General features: G+C 37.2%; 1 protein-coding gene across 1 annotated transcript in view; it reads right to left on the reverse strand.

The window, feature by feature from the left end:
• Positions 1-27,046, reverse strand: part of scfd2 (sec1 family domain containing 2) — a 117,333-nt gene that overhangs the window by 72,963 nt on the left and 17,324 nt on the right. Inside the window, exon 4 of the mRNA XM_059512950.1 lies at positions 19,067-19,242. Within this exon, the coding sequence (XP_059368933.1) occupies positions 19,067-19,242 (176 nt within the window). The remainder of the gene's footprint in view (positions 1-19,066; positions 19,243-27,046) is intronic.

Raw genomic sequence — 27,046 nt, forward strand, 5'->3', positions numbered from 1 at the left:
GGTAGGGAAATTTAGTCATTTGTTCCCGGCAACCACAGATCGACGATGAGTCACTGCAGAATTGGGCTATTTTACGATCACTTCATATTTAATGCTGTTATCATAACACTATGCGATTCAAACTGAACAGGGAGGAACAAGAGTCCAAAAGGAGGAATGCACACCCTCTCTGTCACACATACGCTTTAACAAAACAACAAACTGCTCAAATGCTGTACCATAAGGCTTAGTTAGCTAAACAAGTGCAGACATCTTCTGCTATCATTTAGAAAGAGAGAGAACAGCTGAAAACAGAAGCCAAAATCAGCATGTCGTGGTTAATCAATCTGTCTGTCTTCATTCTATCTGCTTTCTCTTCATCTCCCACACATTCACAGAAAGAGATCCAGCATCTGAACAATCTGAGCTCTCACAGTGACAAGACAAGGCCAAATTTGGTCAGAGAGGAGATCAATACATGATGAGATTATATGCAACTCTGCAATATTCTTTGGGAATTTTATGTTCTTAATTTGACAGGACAGGAAGATTGACAAGAATGAAAACTTAAAGTTGTTTGTTGCATGAAATGAATGTTAACTTTAAAATAAGAAAAAGAAAAAGACAAAAGATGTTGTCTTTAAAAAAAAAAAAGATTTTCTTTTAATTATTCAAATAAAAAGAAAATGTAAAAAGCTCATTTAAAATATGAATAAAAACTATAATAGTAACTAAATGATACTTGGACTGGATATGGAAAACAAGTATCTCAGGCTTGTTCTTCAGTATTTTTTTTAAAGGTAAAATTTGTAATTTTGAGTCACTGTGTCAAGAAACTACTAAATGAATGATTCTAACAGGTTTCTCGTACATTACAACAGTCATCCATTGGTCAGACAAACAGAATCAATCTTCGAGAGATGTACTAGCTGCTTACTAGTAGTGTCTCCATATTAAACCGGAAAAAATGAAAAACGTCTGGCATGTTCACACAAAGACAAGCAATGTGAATGAACAACTGTTCTTGCTTCTGTTCAGATTGTCGCAAACACCTCATATTTGTATGCCGTCAATGCAACAGGTTTTTTGTTTTTTTTTTGAGAGAAAGAGATTTTCTAATTTTGCTGCAAAGAAAACAGGCCAACCAATAGGATTCAAAGTTAAAACAAAAAAGTCAGTTAAAAGTTACATTTCCAATATATTCTTAGAAACCGTACAAAATAACGCCAATTATGTTTATCTCAGGGAAAAAAAGTCAACAAATTGTCTCAGATAAAGATCATGTAGTGGTTAGGTAATATTGTTTTTTCCATGAATGATTCTTAAACTTTTCTATTTCAACTAAAATGCCGGTTGTAAATTTCATGTTGCAATTAATTGCAACCGTAACAATATTGCACACTGTGATATTTTATCACGGTATACAATATTATCATGGTATTGAAATTTAGTTTAAAAAAAGTGGTCATAATACAGTATAACAGGTTTAATAACTTTTTCATATAACAAAAATAACTGGATATTTAAATACAATAAAGCAATACAGAAAAAAACAAAGTTAAACGTTTACACAGATTAAAGTGCAAAATAACTGTAAAGATAGGTATCACTTTACATTAAGACCTCATTAGTTAATCACAATGAGAAATAGCTATGTTAGCTACAGAAGTTATTCATCTTTGTTAAAAAATACAAGTCTTAGTTCATGTTAGCTCATTAAATAACACGGTTGCAACTTTTGATTTTAACAACGTTCTATTAAATATTGGAATACCTAAGATTAATGCATTTTCAGAAGAATTTTTAATTGGCAATTTATGTTAACTAATGAATTAATGAAGCCCTAATCTAAAGCGTGAATGAACAATAAAGAATCACAACACTTTCAAAAAATATCTTTATCATGTAGTCCAGATTAAAACAAAAAAGTTTGAAAATCAATAGCCTATTAAGTCTAAATATTTAAGTATTTGGTGCTGTGATGAACAACACGGCAAATCCACAAATCTTAATGTCCATTTAAATATATTTAAATACATTTTAGAAAGTAGCAGCTGCTTTATTTATGAGGTTTCGAGGGTAATGGCTGTATTTTCTGCAGTTTAGTGCCATCTGCTGTCAGAGAGTGAATGTGCTTTCACTCAGCACGTCTCTCACTGTTCCCCCATGTGCTTCTCATGCGTGCTTGTTTACACCAGAGCACACCTCTTTCAAGCTGCATTTTGACCAGTTGATGGGAAAAGTATTCTTAAAATGTTTAATTTGTAATGTAAAATTATTCACGGTAATTAGAAGTGCCCACAATAACAATATCATGCATATCAATTACCGTGATGTATCACATTACCGAACACCGGCACATGTCTACTTTCAACTAACCTGAATATTTGCTTACATTCTCATAGGTCTGTGATGAGATGAAACCCTGTGTATCGGTGCTGATTAGAGTGAGTGAGATGTGTTTTCAGTGCTGATGAAGGACAGAAGGGCTGTACAGAGTTGTGTTCTGGTCTCTTTCCATCTGCTCAATGTGCAGAGTCAGCTGAGGCGTTTGATTGACACACGGAGCTGCTGCGGTGAGCACGCCATGCGAATCCAGCTTTCCATGGAAGAGGACTCAGAGGAACCAAGCTGTTCTGCTAGGATGTACTGTAAATAATGCAATAATATTATGATGAACTTGATCATTCATCATTCTGTTATATCAGCGGCATCCAGCAGGCACAGACTTCGCCCACTTTAAACATGATGCCAGGTAATCTAGGGGAGGGGCAACTGACAAAGTGACCGCCTGATGGGCTGAAAAAGTACTGGTCAGGACATCAGGACAATGATTCACTTGAAACAAAATCAACAGAGCTGCACACAAAACAACATTCCCATGACACAAAAAAACAACAGATCAGCGAAAAATAACACCAGAGAAAAATACAGCATTTATTAAACACAAGTTTGCTCTCAATAAAACCACTTCCTAACCCTTATTTATCTCTCCTGCTCTTTGTTTCTTTCACTCTGACCTTTTGTTTTTACATTTCTCCATATTACTGGCTGCAATATCTTCATTAAAATTCCTCTTCCTCATCCAAACAACTAACTTTAGTTAATTCAGAACTCCAGCCAACATATTCCAGTAACCTAAACTCCCACCTGTCCTTTATAACTTGGATTTTCAGTTATTTTGAAATTCTCCATATGATCATGGAATCACCAATTCTGCTCTAAAAGATAAACATGCAAAAAAAGTAAGTCCTATGAGCCACAACACACATTATAATATCTTGTCTGTCCCATTCCCTGATTAACTGATAGAACAGACATAACAGAAAACAGACAGATAAAGTTATTCGTAATAAATTACAGAGTGTACTGCTGACAGTCACCACTTATAAGCTACTACTAAATATTGTAGAAACATAATTTTCTGTAAAGTTGCTTTGTAATGATTTGTATCGTAAAAAAAGCTCTATACAAATACATTTGAATTGAACTGAACAGAGAACAGAAACTGCACTGACTTTAGACTTTGTGTGTGTGTGTGTCCATTCCAGACACAAAATACATGCTCATACACACACTCACACACTGTAACAATTACTAACAGTCATTATCACAGCAGTGCAAATTACAAGAACAAACTCACAGATTGGATAAAAGAGTGAGTAAGCCTTTGTCTTTCTTTAAAACACACACACACACACACACACACACACACACACATCACTTCAGGACACTTACGGGAAGAGTCAAGACTCTCACTCATAAGAATTTATGAGGATGAGAACAACTTGCATTAAGGGCAAAGGAATGAGATTTTATCCCATTGAGCACTGAAATATTTGGATAACACTGAATATGAATATTAGGGGGAAACAATCTAACTGAAAAGACAGACAAATAAGTAAACTAACACACAGCCTACATAAAAAAACAAAGTAAAAGAACAAGTAAACAAAAGTAATGTACTGAAAAATAAAAAAAGTACTGACAAATGAACAAAGAAAATAAAAGGCTCAAGGAACAAAAGATAGAAATAAACATAAATAAAATAAAGTAAAACATTTAAAAAAAAAAAAAAAAAAAAAACAATGAAACAAAGAAATAGAAAAAGGCAAAGAGAAAGAACTAACAAACAAAAATGAATATGCAGAGAAATGAAAGAATAAAATACTGAAAGAAGAGTAGATACTTAATGAACAGAAAAAATTAACAAACGCACACAAAAAACAAACAAACAAAAAGCAAAGTAGTACTCATTGAATAATATATAATTATATAATTGAAAAAAAGAACAAACAAATGTAAAACTGCCAAATGAACAGACATAATGAGTGAACAAATTGTGTTCACAAATAAACAACTACAAAAGAGAATGAACGTACAAACAAATGAGTGAACAAACATTTAAAGAACAAGAGAAAACATTATGACAATCATTGATAATATGAAAGAACAAACAAACAAACAACAACATGCAAAGAAAGGGAAAAAAACGCAACCAACAAAAGAACAAGAAAAATGGAAATAACAAAAGCAAGAAAGACAGACAGACAGAAAGAAAGAAAGAAAGACAAAGACGTGGGCTGCATGTGAAGAGTGTGAGTTGGACCCGTTGCCCCCTCCCCAAACAGCTTCATAATTAACGGTTGCGTGCTGGCCTCGTTTGGGTTACTTTCATTCCTTTTATTTGCCCCTCTTTTCCATGGAAAACAACAACAATTGCAAACACACATGGCACTACTCATCTGTTCGCCCCTAAACAAGAGACAGAACGGGGAAACAAGGAGAACTCGAGTTCCCTCAGCCTCATACACATATGAAGTTACATTCTTCTCTCTGAATTTATCTTTCCCTCAGTCCCATCTTCCCATATCCGCCGTCACAAGTCTCGCAAGCGGAAAAGGCGCTTGGCTACGTCAGATATCAAAACCACACACAGTCTTGAATGCGTGTTTAGCCGTGGAGCCACGGCACACAAATGGAAAGCAAATTGATGTCAGACACATGGAGCATGTGGCGCTTTAGACCCGTGCTCAATGCTGATGCATAGGCCTGCCTCAAATCCATGTTTATGACTGAAAACATCTCAAAATGGCACTCAGTCTCTCTGAGCTGAGGTTAACTCTGAGAGACAGACACCACACGCTCAAGCCACACAGGAAGAGCAAGAGTGTCTCTAATTACAGAGGTCAATTAGATAATGGATAAGTGGGAAGGAGGGAGGGGGTGAGACAGATGTGCTGCATGAGAGAGATAGAGAGATGAGATTCAAAGACAGAGGAAGAGAGACATTTGTTTATTTTTGGCATATGAAGTCACATTCCAGTTTTATCTTTATTGTACTAAATTTGAATGAAGTTCCGTTATCATTTTTTTTTAATTCAAGCATTTTCTGAGAATGCTAGTCATAAACATACATTATAAAGCTCATTATGTCCAAATTCCATCTCTAAACATAAAAATATTAAAACTGACACTATAACAAAATCATCAGGTGTCGACAGGATGTTTTCTATGTATCCAAGAATCCAGAAAAAAACGTGTGTCGGTTTCCACCAAAATCCACAACTGTTTTAACAATGACAATAATATTTTTATTCTATGCATATTTTGATTTCTGAAATATCATGTGACACTGAAGCCTGGAGTAATGGGCTGCTGAAAATTCAGCTCTGGCATAACAGGAATAAATTACATTTAAAAAAAATATTCAAAATCAAAACAAGCTATTTCAAACTGTAATATTTCAAAATATTACTGTTTTTACTGTATTTAAAAAAAATATTAGAGTGCCTTGGTAAACATTTTCTGGATCCAAAACACCTGAGAAGAGATGATGCAAACCCTGAAACAACATACAGAACTAACAAATATTGCTACTTACTATGCAATCACATTATAACAGCTGTTAATAGTGTTCATCGTCTGGTTGACTATGTCTTGTATACATTTTTCTGAAAATTCCTGTCATTTGGATATAAACTGACAACAGTCTTGAATTTGTGTTTAGCCGTGGAGCCACGCCACACAAATGGAAAGCAAACTGATGTCAGACACATGGAGCATGTGGCACTTATAAGCTACTACTAAATATCGTAGAAACTTAATTTTGTTACTTAAACTTAAAGTTGCTTTGCAGTGATTTGTATTGTAAAAAGCGCTACACAAATAAACTTGAATTGAATTGTATTAAATACAATATTTCTTTATTCTGTTCATAGGATGCAGGTACTCTGAACAAATATAGCCTAGTTTTTTTAATCCCATTAACAGTAAATGAGTCACAGAGTGAGAGAGAGAGATAGCACAGAATAAAAATAAATAAAAAAAGATCCAAGATTTCTGGAGGAGTACATCAGGCAAACATGTCGTAGACAGCACTTCTCTGCTCGCTAACAAAAAGTGATGTTTTGAGAGACGCTGAACAGAGGCTCAGTGCAAACCAGCAGCAGAGAGAAGACATTTAAATACTTCCAGACACATCAGCACAGAGCCTGAGGCCTCCCCACCTCCTCTGTGTCCCGCTGTCAATAACTGTTTGTGTGTGTGGGTGGAGATGGAGATGAAGATGAGTGGGAGGAGTGAAGCTGACAGCTAGTGCCAAAAACATAAAAAAAACTTTAGGTCAGATGAGTTAGATTTTTTTCTCTGCTTCAAATGAACACAGTCCAAATGTAAGTGTAAACAAAGGCCGAAACGAAAGAAAAACAACATGAAAGTGGCGTGCATTCTCCAGCACTCATGTTTCCCCACAAACCATGTCAAGCTGAAAACCAGACACCATTAATGTTAATCAAAACGCACAAACACACAACATAAGCAGCACTGCTGGTGCAGCAAAACTGGAAGAGATACAGAGAAACCTGGAAAGAAACAATTAACTAAAAGTAAAAATTCTGTCATCATTTATTCACCCTCATGATGTCTTTCATGCCTGCATTACTTTTTTTTTTGTTGGTAAATTGATGGTAAATTATGGAGAGTATCCATGATGTTAGATGTCAGTGACACTGTAAAATGGCAGGGTTAAATATTCACATACTGTATACAGTATGACAACTAAAAGAACTGAACTGTAAAGTTTCCATATTTGTCTATTTTTATGTAACACATTACACACTGTAGATGTACTCTATATTATTTAGAATTTTGCATTCAGTAAAATATTTTAATGTTACTGAAACTTCTCTTATGCGCATCAAAAATGCAGTTATTTGATGAAAATTCAGTAAAAAAAGTGTAGAAATTATTAGAATTTAAAATGATTGTTTTCTATAATAATATATTTTTAAATATACTGTGAATTATTCCTGTGATGGCAAAGCTGAATTTTTAGCATCATTACTCCAGTCTTCAGTGTCATTTGATCTTTAAAAAAAAAATAAAAAAAATAAATACTATACTGGTTTGGTACTCAAGAAACATTTCTTATTATTATCAGTTTTGAAACTGTTGTGGCATATGATATTTTTGTAAAAAGTAGGATACTTTTTTTTTCAGGATTCTTTGGTTTTCATGCTTTAAAGCTGAAAATTAAATGAGGATTATACAAATAAAATAAAATGAAAGCATGTCAAAAATGGTGCAAAGTATCTGACAACATACTGAAATTCACTAAACGACAGAAAATTCTGGTTGAGAGCAAGATTTTAGTGGCCACACTTTATTTTAAGGTCCAATTCTCACAATCCCTATACTAAAGTGTTACCAATTTAATTTATATTTCAGTCTGCTCTTTAGTGTAATCATACAGTTTCTTAACACTTATAATAAAGCGCTGTATGAAATACAGCGTTGTAACTTTATGGTTGCTGTTTTGTCCATGTTGGAGCCTTAAATTCTAAAAAACAACTCTAAAAACTCTTCAAATAGCTTACGTGTTCCATGAATAATAACAAAAAAAAAGTAGTAATTCAAGTTTGGAACAACATGAGGGCGAGTAAATGATGACAGAATTTATATTTTGTGTGAACTATTTCCTGCAAGACTCAGACACACAAAACAACAAACAACTTCAGACATCTGGACCCCTGAAGCGGTTTCATTTAGCTGGTCTCTGACTTAAAGCCGCAGTACCCTGAAACTAATCAGAATTAATTACACTACTCAACCGCTGCAGGGCCAATCAGAGTGGAGAATGAACCACACCGCTGAGCAGAAAATTCCCAGGATGCTCAGGATTCTGGCTGAGCTTTGTGATGAGAAAACTGAACCTGTGTGTCATTGACCGCAACTGACCCTAGACAACCCAATACCATGACACAACACTCCAATATCTCTCACACACACAGCCTAGGGCTTGAGAGGAACATGGAGGAAGGACAAAGGAGTACTCTGTTTGAAGGTGATATATTATTGAAGGTAGATGTCACAATCTGAATCTGGGAATAATTAAAAATGAAAAATGTGTGTAAGAGTGAGTGGCTTGACCAAACTATCTGTGACTAAGCTTTAATGAAAAACAAAACTGTTCACCAAAATCATAGCTGCTTTATTCATCATCAGAGAAATGTAATATTCGAGTTGTGGTAGTTTAAACCAGCTTTATATGAGAGCTCTCTGTCGCCGCTGGCTAACGGCACTCGGCTCAGTGAAAGAGCTGCATTGTGGGGGATTTCCAAAAGTCAGCAGTGTCCGACTAGAGCTCCAGAGTACACTTACTTCAGCTCGACGCCAGCTTGTCCGCAGACGCACACACAAAGGTGAAAAGACACAGACCACCTTGACGTATTTAGACATACAGACGTTGTGGCGGTAAAGATTGACACACACTCATACTGTCATTGATTCTGTCTGCAAAACCAAAACACTGACCTGATTCACCATTCAGCACGTTTTCACACCTTTAGCCAAAAATGCATACACATATACTATATACTGTATGTCTGATCCTTATGCTACACCTCAGTGCTGCATTCAGTAAGACTTGTTTACCGAGATTATGCATTATACATACAGGCTTCACACAAGATGTTACTAAAGGTTACATCAGTGATCCTGTATGTTAGTGCTACATAAACAGGTATACACCTGAATAATGGACATCCAAGGCTGTTGTTAATGTGTTTGAGGAAAAAACTGCTCTGATCAAGCTTGGTTTGGTTCCTTGTGGGAGGCATTTCATTTGAAATCAATGAGCCGTGAGCCTCAGAGAGCTGTCAGCACATTGAACGCAGAGATGCTGGACTCTCTCATACAGCTGGATGCAGTCTGACAGCCAATGAGTGCTAAAGAAACAGCGACAGACTGATGCTAACCAGGCCATTATATATATATATATATATATATATATATATATATATATATATATATATATATATATATATATATATAGACACACACACACACACACACACACACACACACATATACAGGTCACTCTCAAAAAAGTAGCATATTGTGATAAAGTTCATTATTTTCCATAATGTAATAATAAAAATTAAACTTTCATATATTTTAGATTCATTGCACGCCAACTGAAATATTTCAGGTCTTTTATTGTTTTAATACTGATGATTTTGGCATACAGCTCATGAAAACCCAAAATTCCTATCTCAAAAAATTAGCATATCATGAAAAGGTTCTCTAAACGAGCTATTAACCTAATCATCTGAATCAACTAATTAACTCTAAACACCTGCAAAAGATTCCTGATGCTTTTAAAAACTCCCAGCCTGGTTCATTACTCAAAACCACAATCATGGGTAAGACTGCCGACCTGACTGCTGTCCAGAAGGCCATCATTGACACCCTCAAGCGAGAGGGTAAGACACAGAAAGAAATTTCTGAACGAATAGGCTGTTCCCAAAGTGCTGTATCAAGGCACCTCAGTGGGAAGTCTGTGGGAAGGAAAAAGTGTGGCAAAAAACGCTGCACAACGAGAAGAGGTGACCGGACCCTGAGGAAGATTGTGGAGAAGGACCAATTCCAGACCTTGGGGGACCTGCGGAAGCAGTGGACTGAGTCTGGAGTAGAAACATCCAGAGCCACCGTGCACAGGCGTGTGCAGGAAATGGGCTACAGGTGCCGCATTCCCCAGGTCAAGCCACTTTTGAACCAGAAACAGCGACAGAAGCGCCTGACCTGGGCTACAGAGAAGCAGCACTGGACTTTTGGACAAATTTTGCATGTCATTCGGAAATCAAGGTGCCAGAGTCTGGAGGAAGACTGGGGAGAAGGAAATGCCAAAATGCCTGAAGTCCAGTGTCAAGTACCCACAGTCAGTGATGGTCTGGGGTGCCATGTCAGCTGCTGGTGTTGGTCCACTGTGTTTTATCAAGGGCAGGGTCAATGCAGCTAGCTATCAGGAGATTTTGAAGCACTTCATGCTTCCATCTGCTGAAAAGCTTTATGGAGATGAAGAGATCATTTTTCAGCACGACCTGGCACCTGCTCACAGTGCCAAAACCACTGGTAAATGGTTTACTGACCATGGTATTACTGTGCTCAATTGGCCTGCCAACTCTCCTAACCGAACCCCATAGAGAATCTGTGGGATATTGTGAAGAGAAAGTTGAGGGACGCAAGACCCAACACTCTGGATGAGCTTAAGGCCGCTATCGAAGCATCCTGGGCCTCCATGACACCTCAGCAGTGCCACAGGCTGATTGCCTCCATGCCACGCCGCATTGAAGCAGTCATTTCTGCAAAAGGATTCCCGACCAAGTATTGAGTGCATAACTGAACATAATTATTTGAAGGTTGACTTTCTTTGTATTAAAAACACTTTTCTTTTATTGGTCGGATGAAATATGCAAATATTTTGAGATAGGAATTTTGGGTTTTCATGAGTTGTATGCCAAAATCATCAGTATTAAAACAATAAAATACCTGAAATATTTCAGTTGGTGTGCAATGAATCTAAAATATATGAAAGTTTAATTTTTATCATTACATTATGGAAAATAATGAACTTTATCACAATATGCTAATTTTTTGAGAAGGACCTGTATATACACACACACAGGGCCTAAAACTAACTTTTTGCCACACCTGCCAAGTGTGACATGATAAATTTTACAATTTTCCCCCAACTCTTTATAGTCATTTAAGACTTTAAAACTCATTTAAGACCACATTTACAAGGTAACTCGTCCAAAACTGTTTATTCACATATTAATCCCTTATTCTGCATGATTTAGAACCCCTTAATCTTGCATTTATACCTAAACTAAATAACCACATTACTAAATATTAAAAAACGGAAAATTAGGAGTTTACTGAGACAAAAGCTGTTGTTACTAGTTAGATAATAGTGAGAGAATTGGTCCACAAACTAAAGGTGAGACCGAGCACCAAATCAGAATATTATGAATTATTTCTGAAGGATCATGTGACTCTGAAGACTGGAGTAACAATTGCTGAAAATTCAGCTTTGCCATCACAAAAATAAATTACATTTTAAAATATGTATTAAAAAAAAAAAAACAAAAAAAACAGCTATTTTAAATGTAATAATATTTCACAATATTACTGTTCTTACTGTATTTTTGTATGAAATAAATGCAGCCTTGGTGAACAGATATCTTACAAAAAAACATTAAGAAAATTATGCGAACCTAAAACCAACCTCATATGAATTCTGATAATAACATGAATGTATATATAATAAAAAATATTATATATATATATATATAATTATAAATATGCACACACACAAACTTATATTAAGTGACTTAAAAACTGTGAACAATCACAAATATTTTTCTTTGAAGTTATTTTAGTTTTAAGTTATTCAGAAATTCTTAAAAGACTGAAAACTGTTGCACATATTGGTTGACCACTACTGAGAAACGATGCTTGACCCAGACTGTAAAATATGGAATATGTTTTCACGAACTTGATTAAGAAAATGAAATTAGGAGACCTAGATCGGAATGTATTTCCTAGATCTGTATCTTTAGCTTTTCCTTTGATCGCTGATTATCTGATACATACGGACTGTTCCAAACAATTTCTTCAATCAGCTGTGCTGTATTAGCAGGCACATGAAGCTTTTACACACACACAGCCAATATACAAACACACACAAAAAGACTGCCATATATGCGCAGGTCGTATGCAAAGGCAATGAGAAACAAATCCATGCAGGATGTTACTTTACAAACACAGCTGTTCAAAGAGGTCAGGTGTGAGTTTGAGTCTTGTGTGTTTGTGGGGGTTCATTGAAATCAGTGTGTGGTCAGTTAAAATATATTGTGCGTGTGTATATGTGAGTGTGGCCATTTACACTGGAGGGTGAGAGGGAGTACGAGTGATACTGGAACTTCCTGTGAGGAGTAAACGGGTTGTGTCTTGTATCCGGCAATAATCCGTTCGCCCTAAACACAGGAAGGCAGACAGGCTAAATAAGTCCTATAACACACACTTAAACCCAAGCTGGACTCCAGCCAGAACTCTTCTCTCATGTGTTTTCTTCTGTCAAGAGTCTTATATGTTGTGATTTCTATCAAACTCAAACGCAAATACTGTTCATATATTATGAGGCACTGTCATTCTAGATGAAAACCGATAAAATGACTATCAATTAATAACTGCCTCACTGCTTTCTACAGTGCACTAAAAAAAATCAATGAGATAGAATTAAAGACTGTCCTTTATGGATGTGTGTAGCATGACATACAGTAGAAAAGAAAACTTCAACTTCAAAACCACTGGTAGTTACAAAAATAAATAAATAAATAAGCACCTACATTTGATGAGTAACAAAGTTTGCAACCAATAAAAAGTATGTTCTGTATAGTATGAATATGTATAGTATGAATGATATCAGGACATACTATATCCTTTATGTTGTGAGGAACTGCATCCAAAATTGCATACTGTCTAGGTAGGGTTTGGCCGATAGACGATGCCATCGACCATCGCCCATCGCCAAAGGCTGACAAAGATCACGATGTTGAGCCGGCAATTGTGATCACGATGTTTCACTGAAGACATCACCAAAAGCCAATTTGGTGGACATCGCCCAACCCTACTAGTCGGTACTACATTTAGTTTGAAACTAACTTTGCAACTGTTAAAAAAAAGGTATGAATTAAAAGTATAGTTCACCCTAAAATGCAAATTCTGTCATTAATTACTCACCCACATGTCATTCCTAACCGGTAAGACCTTTTTTCATCATTAGAACACTTTAGAACACATTTTGATGAAATCCGATGGCTTTCTGATCGTGCATAGACTAGATAGATAGAACTCACTCAAGGCCCAGAAAGGTAGTAAAGGACATCATTAAAATAATCCATGTGATATCAGTGGTTCAACCATAATTTTATGAAGCTATGAGAATACTTTTTGTTCGCAAAGAAAACTAAAATAACGACTTGACTATGAAACAATTTCTTCTCTTCCGTGTCAGTCTTGAAATTGCGCATTTATATGTGTACCATGACGAGCCTCCACACTGCATCTTGCAGTTTCTCCCATTCAAAGTCTTGACATATATTCTTGGATGCACTGTTTCCATAACTGAAACTGTACTATTCCATGAGGTCATTCTCATATTGGTAAAGAGCAGAAAACAGAAACTGATGTCTAAGGTCACGACAATGCCAATAGGGCAGATATAGCACGTCCAGAGTGTATTCATATTATAAACATGCAAACCTAAAAAAAAACCTCTTTATTAATGGTCAAGAAGCAAGTTCTTCATCAAATGTAGTATATACTCTGACAGAGTATATCCAGACACAGTTACAGAATGTAGACAGATAAGAGAGATGAGAGGAAATAGAAAAGGAAATCAACAGATGAACAATCAAAGCAGCAAAGATATGAAATGATTCAAATTAAAACAGAGTGACAGATTTACAAAGAAAGCTAGAGAGAATGTAACTCTTGCAAGCTGGGACCAGCTCCAGGTGGAGGGGCGGATGAGAGATGTTTTTTAGGGATCTGTGAGAACTGTCAGACAGGGCAGTAGGGAAAAACAAGGGTGTTTGGATATTGAGTCAAAAACGAATATGCTCGTGCCCACGCACACATTCATACTGGAATAACGGCACGCGGTTTACTCCCACAGCGATCATGCATGTGTATGGGGGAGGCAAAACAAGCTTACTGTGTTAGTGAGGTCAGAAAGCCTCGATACTGTCCAGAAAGTATCTCTGCATGTGTGTTAGTGTGCATACAGTTAAGATATTATCCAGGACGAGGTACTGGGATCCAGCCAGAGGGGAGCGGGTTGACCTGAGGGTGGGTTACGGGTTCAAAGGTCAAAGGTGAAGTGCCATAACTTTGTCTGTGTGCGTGTTAATGACAGCCTGGAGCCACTGATGCAGTTGAAAAGCGTGCGTAAATGTGCATTGCCAATCTCTTTTCAAAAACAAAAAGAGACACAGAAAAGATGTCTTTAGCTTCTGATGTGTCAGTAAGGAGAATTAGTTTGGTCTGTGGATGCAATGTAATGAGAAATTAAATGAGAAACAACAGTGTCAAAGATTAAAAAAGTCATTTAACATCCTAGAAAGATTCAAATTTAATGACCATCAAATAAAAAGTAATAACATATTTTCCTTGCACCTTTAATATATAGGAGTTGAAATTCCTTTATTATTATTATTATACTGCTTATTTAAAAAAAAATTACATGTACAACATATAAGGCATATTTTCAAGTCAATATATGTACAAATTGTATTTTTTTAATGTATTGTTTTTATTAATGAATAAAGCTGGAAAATTTAAATTGTCATGTCATTAAATCACCTTTGTTCTCTTGGTGGAATGACCGAAATCTCATATGACTGTTTAAGTAATTTTAACAAATATATGGCTATACAGTAACGGTATATTTAAATAAATAGTTTTATGCATCTCCCGATCATGTATTACTTCCCATTTTTAACAATCTACTGACTTAAATACTTAAAATATATAATATAATACTTGTGTGTGTGTGTGTGTGTGTGATATATATATATTGATATATACAGATATATATCTCATTAAGCCTGTCATCATTGCAAAAAAGTATATTTATGTATCTAGAGTCAAAATGAATGACTCAAAATTAGTAATGTAATGTAAATGAGCAGATGAGCCACATAAGCCATCATAAAACAGCCGATATGCATTTGTGACTGCAGAGTCTCTAGCAGTTGATGAATTTTAACATTGATAGCATACTGTCATACCACCCAGTCCTAAGCTGCATATTGAGTATGAGCAGAAGGAGAAGGTTTAGAAAAGATAGAAAGAGATTAGGGCTGAACCCTTTCTTTGTAGATTTCTGATAAGTAAACAGGATTCAAGCTGAGCTGAAGCAGAATGAATCCCTGATAGTGTGTGGGGTGGAGGAAGTCAAAGGTCACAGGTCCACTACTGCAGTATTAAGAGCACATTTACCACACAATTAATCAAATCTTCAGTCAGCCTCTAACACCACTGCCCTTTGAAGGACCTCAGAACATCTGAAAACATTGTACACTACATACATACAGATAACACAAACATCACTAATACTATAACTCCCACTTATGGGCCATACACATCCATCTCAGGAAATCTGATCACAAGTGGTCACGCAAGACAGATTGTTGTTTACAGTTGCTGGTAACATGCATCTCTTGTGATCGGATTTCCAGGGGTCTCGGATTTTGTTACTACATACATCACTTGTCAGTGTGCCTGTGTGTTGTTAAAGTAGCGCTTGGTAATAAATCGCCATTCACAATATCCATAACAAACATTGGAGTAATTTTCAATATTTAGCTTACATCTAGATGACCCAGTGCATGTTGCTAAAAAGTCTGCATATTCTGTGTTTCTGTATGAATGAGAGATTCATCATTCAAGCACATGTAACAGCGATCTTCTCAAGGAATATCATATAACCAAGATATGTTTTCATCCATATTTTAATTCATACAGTATACAATTTCTGTAGTGCAGCACCTTATTTGACCAGTAGATTACAAGATAACATTTTTGATAAGAAATTTGTATTAAATCACTAAGGCCTTGTGTAGTGAACGCCGGTCAGTCTGAAAACAGGTGATGGTGATTTACTACTAATCACGAGACTGGCTTTACTGAGGAGATGCACATGATAATCGAATGCGATTAATTGCACAGCCCTATGATCTCTGTTATTTTGTTAAAATTATTAACATTTTCACAGATTCTGCAAGGGGTTCCCAAACTTTGCATGCACTCTGTATGCTGGGCTGTGAGGTAACGGGAATGGGTGAAAGAGAGCACTCGTTGACAGCTCTTCTTGACCACAACACCCTCTACAGCAAACACACTCTCACATGCACGCATTCCCCTGCCAAGGCTGCTCACCAGCCGTACCAGACTCAAGGGCATTATGCCCACCTTTCCTCGGCTTTGTGTCAGCTTATTAACTCTAAGCTGCTCTTAGTGGGAACTATCTTAGTGGGAAAGAAGCCAAAAGAAACCCAACTTGTCAAAACTTACAGTCATAGTCAACAAATCAGTGCATTACTGTCATTAACTACAGCCAAGGCCATAGCTTTAACAAAAACACAGTCACCAGACAACTCCTGTTTTAAAAGATATATTAACCAGTCTGTGAATTCTCCATTGAACACAAGATGGATGAGCAATGTTGAAATACATAAATGGACACTAATAAATATGTACCATAAGACCTTTATCCTTCAGGATAAATTAAATCCAAAATGGTGACCAAGGGAAGTAAAGTGAGCCATAAACGTAGCTTAGCTAATATCAAACTGTATTGAAATCGACCATTATGAGCACCTAAGTATTAATAAAAATGATTTTCTGACTCCATTGACTTTACAAAATATCTTTTGTGTGTGTTCCGTAGAAAAAATAAAGTCATACAAGTTTTTTGGTAAACAATCCCTTTAATAAAAGCAGACATGGAGCACGCATTAGGTAGTGCTGCTTTTTTAAAGGTTGGTTGCAAACAAGTGATTAGCATTATGTTTTACATGTTAGTAAACACCTTTTCCTTCTTTTCTCCCCAGTGCGTTGATGATCACTGGAGAACTAAAGGTTTATAAGCTTGTGTGCTGATTGCTGTTTAGCTGTTTGGCGGTTTGGCTGATGCGGCCGGTCTGGCCTGCTGTAGCTTCATGTTTTTCCTGATTTGTTTTAATGAGTTCCTATGGGCTGAGCTTTCCCGCTGATCTCTTTACAGCCACAGGAACCAGAAACTCAATCAAAAACAGTCTGTGAAAACTAATAAAGGACTAGTTAGAGGATATTCATCTGGAACACGCTTTTCGGCATGTTCTAGAGTGGTTAAGATATTTTGATAAGTTCAACCCTCTAATAAAACCTTTTTTAAACCTCTATAATTACTTAATTTTGCATTTTATCTTCTCTCTTGGCTTGCTGTCTTTCTAAATGTCCTATTAAGGTCTCTGTCCTTTCTTTTTACCGTCTCCCTCACTCCCTCTGTCCTCTACATATTTGGCCCTTGACCTGTGATGTGACGCACACGCATGTATCCGCCCCAGACAGGTCTCAGTGAAAGCATTTCCTTTTCACTTTTGCCCCAGAAAGCTAAACACTCACTGGAGTACTCAGATCCAAACTGCCTCACAAGTCTAGTGATGCTTAAAGAATCTCTCTGTTTTTCCCCAAAGCCAAACACAGGGTGTTTACTGAGAGCTGTGGCCAGTTAGGCTGTTTAGACTGTTTACTCACTCACTCACTGCACCTGCAGACACCAGAGTAAACTGTAGAGAGTACAGTACTAACAGCAGGACACAACCACCTAAAGTAACAAGTACACCTTGCATTAAGATGAAATACTTGATTACTTAAAAATGATATATGTACATAGCACCTAATATTCCAATAATAAAATTGTAACAAAAATACCCCTACTGTGTCTTTAAAGTAAACCTGGGTTCATCAGGCCATTAACGTTTCTTAGAATCTAACAAAGACAGACAAACTGGTTTAACTAGACAAATTGGTTTAACTAGTTGGATGGATGGATGGATAAATGGATGGATTTTACTTGGTTTAGTTAGATGAAGGGATGGATTTTAGTTGGATGGAGGGGTGGATGGATTTCAGTTGGTTTAGTTGGATGGAGGGGTGGAGGGTGGATGGATTTTAGTTGGTTTATTTAGAGGGATGGATGATTTCATTTGGTTTTGATGGATGGAGGGGTGGATTTTAGTTTGGTTTAGTTGGAGGGATGGAAGGAATGGTAGATGGACTTTAGTTGGTGTAGATTTAAGGGTATTTTAGTTGATTTAGCAGGAGGGTTGGAATGAGGGCAGATAGATCAATGGATAGGTGTAGTTAGATAAATGGATGGGTATGGATTGACGGAAATGTTCAGCTGGAAGGATGGGTGGATATATATATATATATATATATATATATATATATATATATATATATATATATATATATATATATATATATATATATATATATATATATATATATATATATATAGAGAGAGAGAGAGAGAGAGAGAGAGAGAGAGAGAGAGAGAGGTTTAGAGAACATAGATATGGATGGATGGATGGACAGATGGATGAGGACTGATCAACGTATAGGTGTAGCTAGATGAGATGCAATTAGATGTATGGTAGATAGATAGATGGACGATGAATGAAATAGAATGTTAGATGTATAGAATTCGTATAAAATAATAGATGGTTCAATTGATGGAGGGATGCCATTGTCATGACTAACAAGATAATATATATTCTAAATTAAAGAGTGATAAAACTGGTGAAGGAGTGCTAGAATATGTTCCTGGGAAATCTATTAAATTTACAGGAGCTCTACAAAATTGCTGCCACAGAACAGAGCCAACAATAAATAAATAAATAAATAAAATTGTATTCATGGATTATCCACCACAAATATTAATGGAAAATGATTTACATTGATCTTCTAAGATTCAAGGTGGTGTTTCAGCTAATATTGATTGTCCTTTAAAGCCATGGAAATTCAAAGAGTATGTACGAGACAGAGAAAGACAGTGAAAGAGAGAACTACAGAAATCCCTTACTCTTTGACTCTCACAATAGAGTTATGTAACAAACTACATTCGGGATCTCATAAATCAGAAAAATATAGCCTGTTATTGACAGATCAGTGAGCTGTGTGATTGGCTAACCTGCAGGAGGAGTCTCTCAAAAGCAAGACAGGCATCCCAGCGTGGGAGGGCAGGATGACGGAGAGCTTGAGCAGCAGCCAGTCCCAGCTGTAGGACCCCACTGTGACTTTCCAGAGCCCCCCAACTGTCCCGAAACAACTGCACATATGAACAAAGCTGTTCGGCTGTAACCCGCCCTGAGAAACAGAGAAAAAACACACAAGCATCCTATTTAAGCTGTCTTGATTCAACAGTTACATAAAACAACATTCAGTCATTCTGAATTCAGTGTTTACCTTCAGTTGTATCTTTGGTGCCAAACAAAACTTCAAACACTGTTTGAACTCCAGATTTTTTTTTTACTTTATTCTCCATCAATGCAAATCCATTGGCAACACACAAACTTAGTGGGCATACACACACAGTGGTAAACTAGTGTAAACACACAAGTCATCCAGTAGGACAGTCTCTTCAATTTTATGAACTCACAAATACTTATGATACTACAGTAAACCATAATATTATTACTAGGGAATAACTCAACATTACTCATTGTTCGTGTTCAAGTTTATTTGCGAATTTTTATGTACAGGTCCTTCTCAAAAAATGCATATTGTGATAAAGTTAATTATTTTCCATAATGTAATGATAAAAATGAAACTTTCATATATTTTAGATTCATTGCACACCAACTGAAATATTTCAGGTCTTTTATTGTTTTAATACTGATGATTTTGGCATACAGCTCATGAAAACCCAAAATGCCTGTCTCAAAAAATTAGCATATTTCATCCGACCAATAAAAGAAAAGTGTTTTTAATACAAAAAAAGTCAACCTTCAAATAATTATGTTCAGTTATGCACTCAATACTTGGTCGGGAATCCTTTTGCAGAAATGACTGCTTCAATGCGGCGTGGCATGGAGGCAATCAGCCTGTGGCACTGCTGAGGTGTCATGGAGGCCCAGGATGCTTCGATAGCGGCCTTAAGCTCATCCAGAGTGTTGGGTCTTGCGTCCCTCAACTTTCTCTTCACAATATCCCACAGATTCTCTATGGGGTTCAGGTCAGGAGAGTTGGCAGGCCAATTGAGCACAGTAATACCATGGTCAGTAAACCATTTACCAGTGGTTTTGGCACTGTGAGCAGGTGCCAGGTCGTGCTGAAAAACGAAATCTTCATCTCCATAAAGCTTTTCAGCAGATGGAAGCATGAAGTGCCCCAAAATCTCCTGATAGCTAGCTGCATTGACCCTGCCCTTGATAAAACACAGTGGACCAACACCAGCAGCTGACATGGCACCCCAGACCATCACTGACTGTGGGTACTTGACACTGGACTTCAGGCATTTTGGCATTTTCTTCTCCCCAGTCTTCCTCCAGACTCTGGCCCCTTGATTTCCGAATGACATGCAAAATTTGTCCAAAAGTCCAGTGCTGCTTCTCTGTAGCCAGGTCAGGCGCTTCTGCCGCTGTTTCTGGTTCAAAAGTGGCTTGACCTGGGGAATGCGGCACCTGTAGCCCATTTCCTGCACACGCCTGTGCACGGTGGCTCTGGATGTTTCTACTCCAGACTCAGTCCACTGCTTCCGCAGGTCCCCCAAGGTCTGGAATCAGTCCTTCTCCACAATCTTCCTCAGGGTCCGGTCACCTCTTCTCGTTGTGCAGCGTTTTTTGCCACACTTTTTCCTTCCCACAGACTTCCCACTGAGGTGCCTTGATACAGCACTCTGGGAACAGCCTGTTCGTTCAGAAATTTCTTTCTGTGTCTTACCCTCTTGCTTGAGGGTGTCAATGATGGCCTTCTGGACAGCAGTCAGGTCGGCAGTCTTACCCATGATTGTGGTTTTGAGTAATGAACCAGGCTGGGAGTTTTTAAAAGCATCAGGAATCTTTTGCAGGTGTTTAGAGTTAATTAGTTGATTCAGATGATTAGGTTAATAGCTTGTTTAGAGAACCTTTTCATGATATGCTAATTTTTTGAGATAGGAATTTTGGGTTTTCATGAGCTGTATGCCAAAATCATCAGTATTAAAACAATAAAAGACCTGAAATATTTCAGTTGGTGTGCAATGAATCTAAAATATATGAAAGTTTCATTTTTATCATTACATTATGGAAAATAATGTACTTTATAACAATATGCTAATTTTTTTAGAAGGACCTGTATGTTTAGCTGTACCAATTTAAATAAAAACTATAATGTAGTACTAAGTAAAACCATGTTTACTATGCAAGTAAGTAGGATGCTCAAAATGTGAATGAATCATTCTTTTGAAATTTTTTTTTTTTTTTCCTAATTCACAACTAAAGCACAAAATGCCTCAGGAGAAACTCTGGGAACACTTTGGACTAAAGTAAATGATTAAATCGTTCTTATGAACCAGTTCAAATGAACTGATTCACAAAAATTATTTGAACTTTCTAATGCCATTCAAATCAATAGTTTAGTGAGTTTTACTTTAACAGAATAATACTTAAAGGGATAGTTCACCCACAAATAGGGCTGTGACGGTTGCCGTGACAACCGCTTCACCGCGGTGGTCGGTTGCTACCGCGGTTGTCTACTGCCACCGGCGGTAGTGCACGTGACGTCACAAACTCTATAGCAAGCATAATACAAAATTTTGTATATACGTGTAATAACTGTAATAGTTGCAAATTATAAGTCTATGGTAATTAACAAATTACCTCAAACACAGCGTTTCCTTTAGATTGGCAGATTTGAGTGCAGGAAAACACATGCATTCATCAAATTAGTTTAGTGTTGGGCGATGGATCTTGTTGGGAAAGCAAATACCACATCGCCGATCTGGAGTCATCTGCATTCATGTCACCCATCGGCGTTTGCACAAGTTCTCGTGATCGCAAACGCTGGCTGGTCAGGTTTGGTGAGGCTTTCTCTCCAAACTGGCCAAATACAAACGAGACATCGATAAATAAAAGATGGTAACAAAAAATATGGCAACGATTCCTATTTCAAAGAGAGCGCGTGCAGATGAGGAGTTAATGAGCTCGCTTGGTGGCGGAAAAGTAAACCGGACGCAACACAACCGCATTGCGACAGGTTGAGTCTGTCTGTCTAGTGTCTATACATGACATTTGAACTCTGTGTCAGTACCTCACAGACCGGACGGGGATTTATCATGTCGTGTTGTGCTACATCCAGTGTAGCGCACTGATTATAATGAGTATTTTGTCGCGCTGCGTCGCTCGCGTCCATTAGACAGGGGGTATTTAACTTTCTTATTTAGGCTACTTTCTTGTTTAACTGCATTATTTCTTTGATACTTATTTTAGTGTTTTCCAGGCGGCGTTCACTGCCAGAAGTGCTCAAATAAACATGAACTGACGAGTTAAATAGGATGTGTTAGATGAGTGAGACAGTGCTGGTCTGATTTCATAGACATGCATACATACATATATATATATATATCCTGTATATAATATATTACATGCATGCACAGTTTAAGTCCGCTTTAATCGCCTTTTTTGGTAATTACTTGAATTAACTGACCACAACACTGCTTGCACAGTTTATTTCTCAGTTTGATATACGCACAAAGAAAGCCCGCACCGGCGTCTTTGAGCACAGGACCTTTTCCACGCTCGATCGACTTGCACCTGATAATAGAGTGAAGTCAGCGCATGTCTGAAACGTCTCCTGTTCAGTCATTCTGGGACTCAATAAATTCACTTCTTGTCAAGTGTCAGAAGCAGCAGCTGTGAGTGGGTGGCCATCCCCGCCCCTACGTTAAATATTTTGATACGTTAAACTGAAAAAAAAAATGATCGGCTTCGTTAACGAGCAAATTTTCACACTTATATATATATATATATATATATATAATATTTTATTTTATTTTTATCAACACCGCGCCACCGGCTGTTGTTAGTCCATGACTACCGCGGTGGTAAAAATCAGCCACCGTCACAGCCCTACCCACAAATGAATATTTGATATTTATCTGCTTACCCCCAGGGCATCCAAGATGTAGGTGACTGGGAATCATGGCTAAAACATACAATAAAAAAAATAGTTTTTTTTTTTTGACCTCTGATTCACGCAACGTCCGATCTGTTAGAACTCTCCTGAGCCACCTATCTCTCTAATGGACCACTGACACTCTATCTACAATCTCAATTAGGAGTGTCAATGGTGCACTTGAGAGATAGGTGATGGTAATGCACTTATAAGTCTGCAATCTGCCCTAAAGCATGAAAGACGACGATGATGCCTCACTTGCCTGCTTGAAAACGTGCTCAGGAGGACGCGCTTAGGACAGTTTGAACAGCGTGAATCAGAGGTAAAAAACTATATAAATACTGTTCAGTTTCTTGCGTAGACCGATCGTTTTGTGTCTTTACGCATCAATGTATTGTCACGAGCCGCAGGGTTTAATTTGGTTTTGTGTATGTTTTTTTTTTTATGTTTAAGCCGTGATTCCCATTCACAACCATTATAAGACTGACAGACTGCAACCGTTTGTGTTGTAAAATCTCTGTTTGCGTTCTACTGAAGAAACAAAGACACTTAAATCTTGGTTGCCCTGGGGGTAAGCAGATAAACATCAAATTTTCATTTTTGGGTGAACTATCCCTTTAAACAGGCACACTATGGGAGGTAGGGAAGAGCATTCCTACCTATATAAAATTATCATTAGCACACACTGCTGTTCAAACGCACCACCAAACCACAACACACATGCTTCAGGTCCTCCATGTGTGTTGAGAATGAATGTTTGGAAGAATGATGTATCTAAAGGGCACACTGCTTGGAAACCTCATGTATGAGATACAAGCCAAAAATATAGGAGTATGCTTGTTTTAGGCTGATGTATCTCTCACTCAAAGTGTTTGTATGTGGTCAGTCTATACCAAGCTCATTTATTACATTGGAATGTTTCAGCCAAAAACACTCCAAAACAGAAACACATCCTCACTGACCCTGGTGTTCCCTTAAGGGAGCTTGCAAAGACAGGAAGAGATGGTGAGAGGGAAAGAAAGGGATTTCATGTAGCAAAGCACTTTACTCCATCTTGGCCTAACTGTTTACCCTTTTAGCTGATAGATATAATTTATCTTTTAAATTACACATTTTTCCATATATTATTTGTTAGATCCAACAGGATTTTTTTATAAACATCTGTACAATTTCTGTATAATTAGATCATATAATTCATGCTCAGATTTCTAAAGACAAAAGAATGAAATACACAAAAATTAAGGAGGTGGGTGGAGGCGGGGAGCATTACAAGACAGTGAGGAGGTCTGAGGGACCCAGAAAGTCTGAGGGTGAGGGGGGTTCACATTAACTCATAGAGCCACAAAGCTATGTTGTTGCTATGAACTAGCACCAGATGTGGGAGTATATCCTGTGCACCAATGCAGCCAATGTTTGCTTTAGTCCAGCCAAATGCACACACAAAAGAGACAGAAAGAGCACAAACAGAATGAAAGTTGGCTTGAAAATAACTAGAACAAGCCACGCACCAACAGCAAAAATTAGGCAGACATCCAGAGGGCGGTTATGTGATAGAAGATTGAGATTGATTCAATCTCGGGCTGAGCACAGAGTCCTGTGGTTCTCCTGAAGGTCATTTTCTTAAGATGACAGATTCACAAGATGATTCCAACCCCATTACAGCCCAAATTTCACAAACATACAATTCACTGGTGTTTTGTAATCATGCCTCTTTAAAAACAATTACTTCTATGGGAACCCTGCATTTTATTTAAAATTTGAAATTGAGAAAATCACAAATGTTAGTAAGACATCAGGGAGTAGAATTAGGACACACACCATACTTCACTCCTACAGATAAAAGTCAAACTCTGGGTGGAAGTGAGTGGGACAACAGACCTCCAAAACTGCAGTAAAATCTGGATGTGCAAGTCTGGAGATGGTTTATAGGTCTAGAACCTTTTCCAACTACTGCAAACTAATTGGCTTAAAATCACTGTAGGGCAGAGAGCAGATGCATATGAAAACTGACAATTGGCAAAATGAAAAGACAGTTGGGGGTAATTCAAAAAGGCACAACCGCTAACCCCATAAACCCTTTTTCTCAATAATGAAAACTTTGCCAGCTAATTTGTATGTAATGAATCAGGGGAAATGTAGTCCTCTGATGTCCATGGCCACATTCTGTGGGTGGCTGGGTTAGGTAAAATGGCGGCACCGTCTAGAAAGACAATGTCAAATGTCAAATTTTGCCAGTTCATAAAATAATGTTGAGAAAATGGATTTTGTTCCATAAATATCCAAAGACTGAAAAGGGCTATTATAGATTGAGTCAGCTTTAGAAAGCTCTAGCAAAATACCCAAGAATCACTCTGCATAATTTGTCGGGCACAGCTTCATCAGGAAAGGGGAGAGAGTAAGTTCCAAGCAGACCAAAAGCGTGAATAGAAGAGACATGGAACACTAACCATCACATGACCATAAAACAATGGCTGAACGTACATAAACACACACAGCGAAGCAATGACCCACAGTATGTACACGCAGACAAACACTCTCACGTACAGTGAAAAACGACCGCCAGAGCACATACTTATATTTTACGACAGCCCATCAGAATAATGATCTGATGCTACAAGATGAACAAAAACAAAATCTATAACAGCTGTGACTGCATTGCAAAGAAAAATACTGTGTGTGTGTGTGTGTGTGTGTGTGTGTGTGTAACTCTTGTTCTGTTTGATATGCAGTATGATTGTTCTGGCACTGTAAAAATTATTTTGGCTTGAAGATCAGGAAATAACTGTGATCAAGTGAGAAAGATTGGCTGAAGTTTCTTTACTGTAAAAGTTTGAGTGCTTTGGAAGAACAGCCCTGTGTGTTTACCGTTTAGCAATATAAACCCACACTGGCATGATATTCTCTTATTGACAGATGTGCATGTTGTCACACTAACCAGAAGAGCACTCACTTTATAGGATTTGACAGTTAAATTTGCAAACAAACACGCAGAAACAGCAAAAAGGGTTGTCTTGTTTGCATATTTAAAAACATAAATGAGATGACCTACAATAAGTGTCAGTCAGTTTAAAGTCAGTTTAGAGGTTTTGGTCCAATGAACTGTTGCCCTGTCATTAAGGGTGTATGCTTTTAGTAGACATTCAGATTTAAAAAAACTGCATGCTGGTTGACAGATGAGAACTGTTAAAATGTTACACTAAACTATACTAAAACTGTTCAACTAAACCGACACTGGTAGAAAGCTGGTGCACTACTGCTGCTGAACTAAACTAACCAAAATAGGTAGGAAAGACTAACTAATCAAATGTAGCGGAAACAATTGTTGCACTTAACTGCTGAACTAAACTAACTAAAATTAGTGGAAAGCTGTCAAACTGAACTAAATAGGCTTGGTGGAAAACCTGCAACATTTAAACTGGTTAAAACTGTTACGTTAACATGGTTGAACTTAAACTGTTGGAAAGTTGTTGCACTAACTAACTGAACGAACTAAACTAAAACTAACTAAAAAAAAAAACTGTTGAAATACACTAACTTTAACTGATGAATGTAACACCAAAATTGTTAAACTAAACTAAGTAAAACAGTTTAAAACTGTAAAACCAGCTATAAAATTGCTCAGTTACAACAAATCTGCTGAAAAACATGTACACTAAAATTGTTGAACCAAACTAGAACTAAAAAAAAAAAATCTGAATCACTTTTATACTAAAAATGTTAAAAGTAAAAATGGTCAAGATAAAACTGTCCAGCTAAACTAAAACAAACACTGCAGGAACAGGCTAACTAAAACTTTTTAGTTTTTCCACATTAGTTTTTTACTCTGCTCTTCAACACTCTACTGCCACTGATTAAAGTTATTGTGTCTGTGTGTATTTAAGAGCTCTGTACATGTCTTACATGCCTGTGAGTATTTTTACCACTCATTTCAGACTGTATTGCTTAACTTATAAACAGCAGAGCAGCTCTAGAACATGTGTGTGCGGACATGCGATTCCACATGAGGTTCATATTTCCT

Source organism: Carassius carassius, chromosome 27 (assembly GCF_963082965.1).
Source record: "Carassius carassius chromosome 27, fCarCar2.1, whole genome shotgun sequence".
NCBI lineage: Eukaryota > Metazoa > Chordata > Actinopteri > Cypriniformes > Cyprinidae > Carassius > Carassius carassius.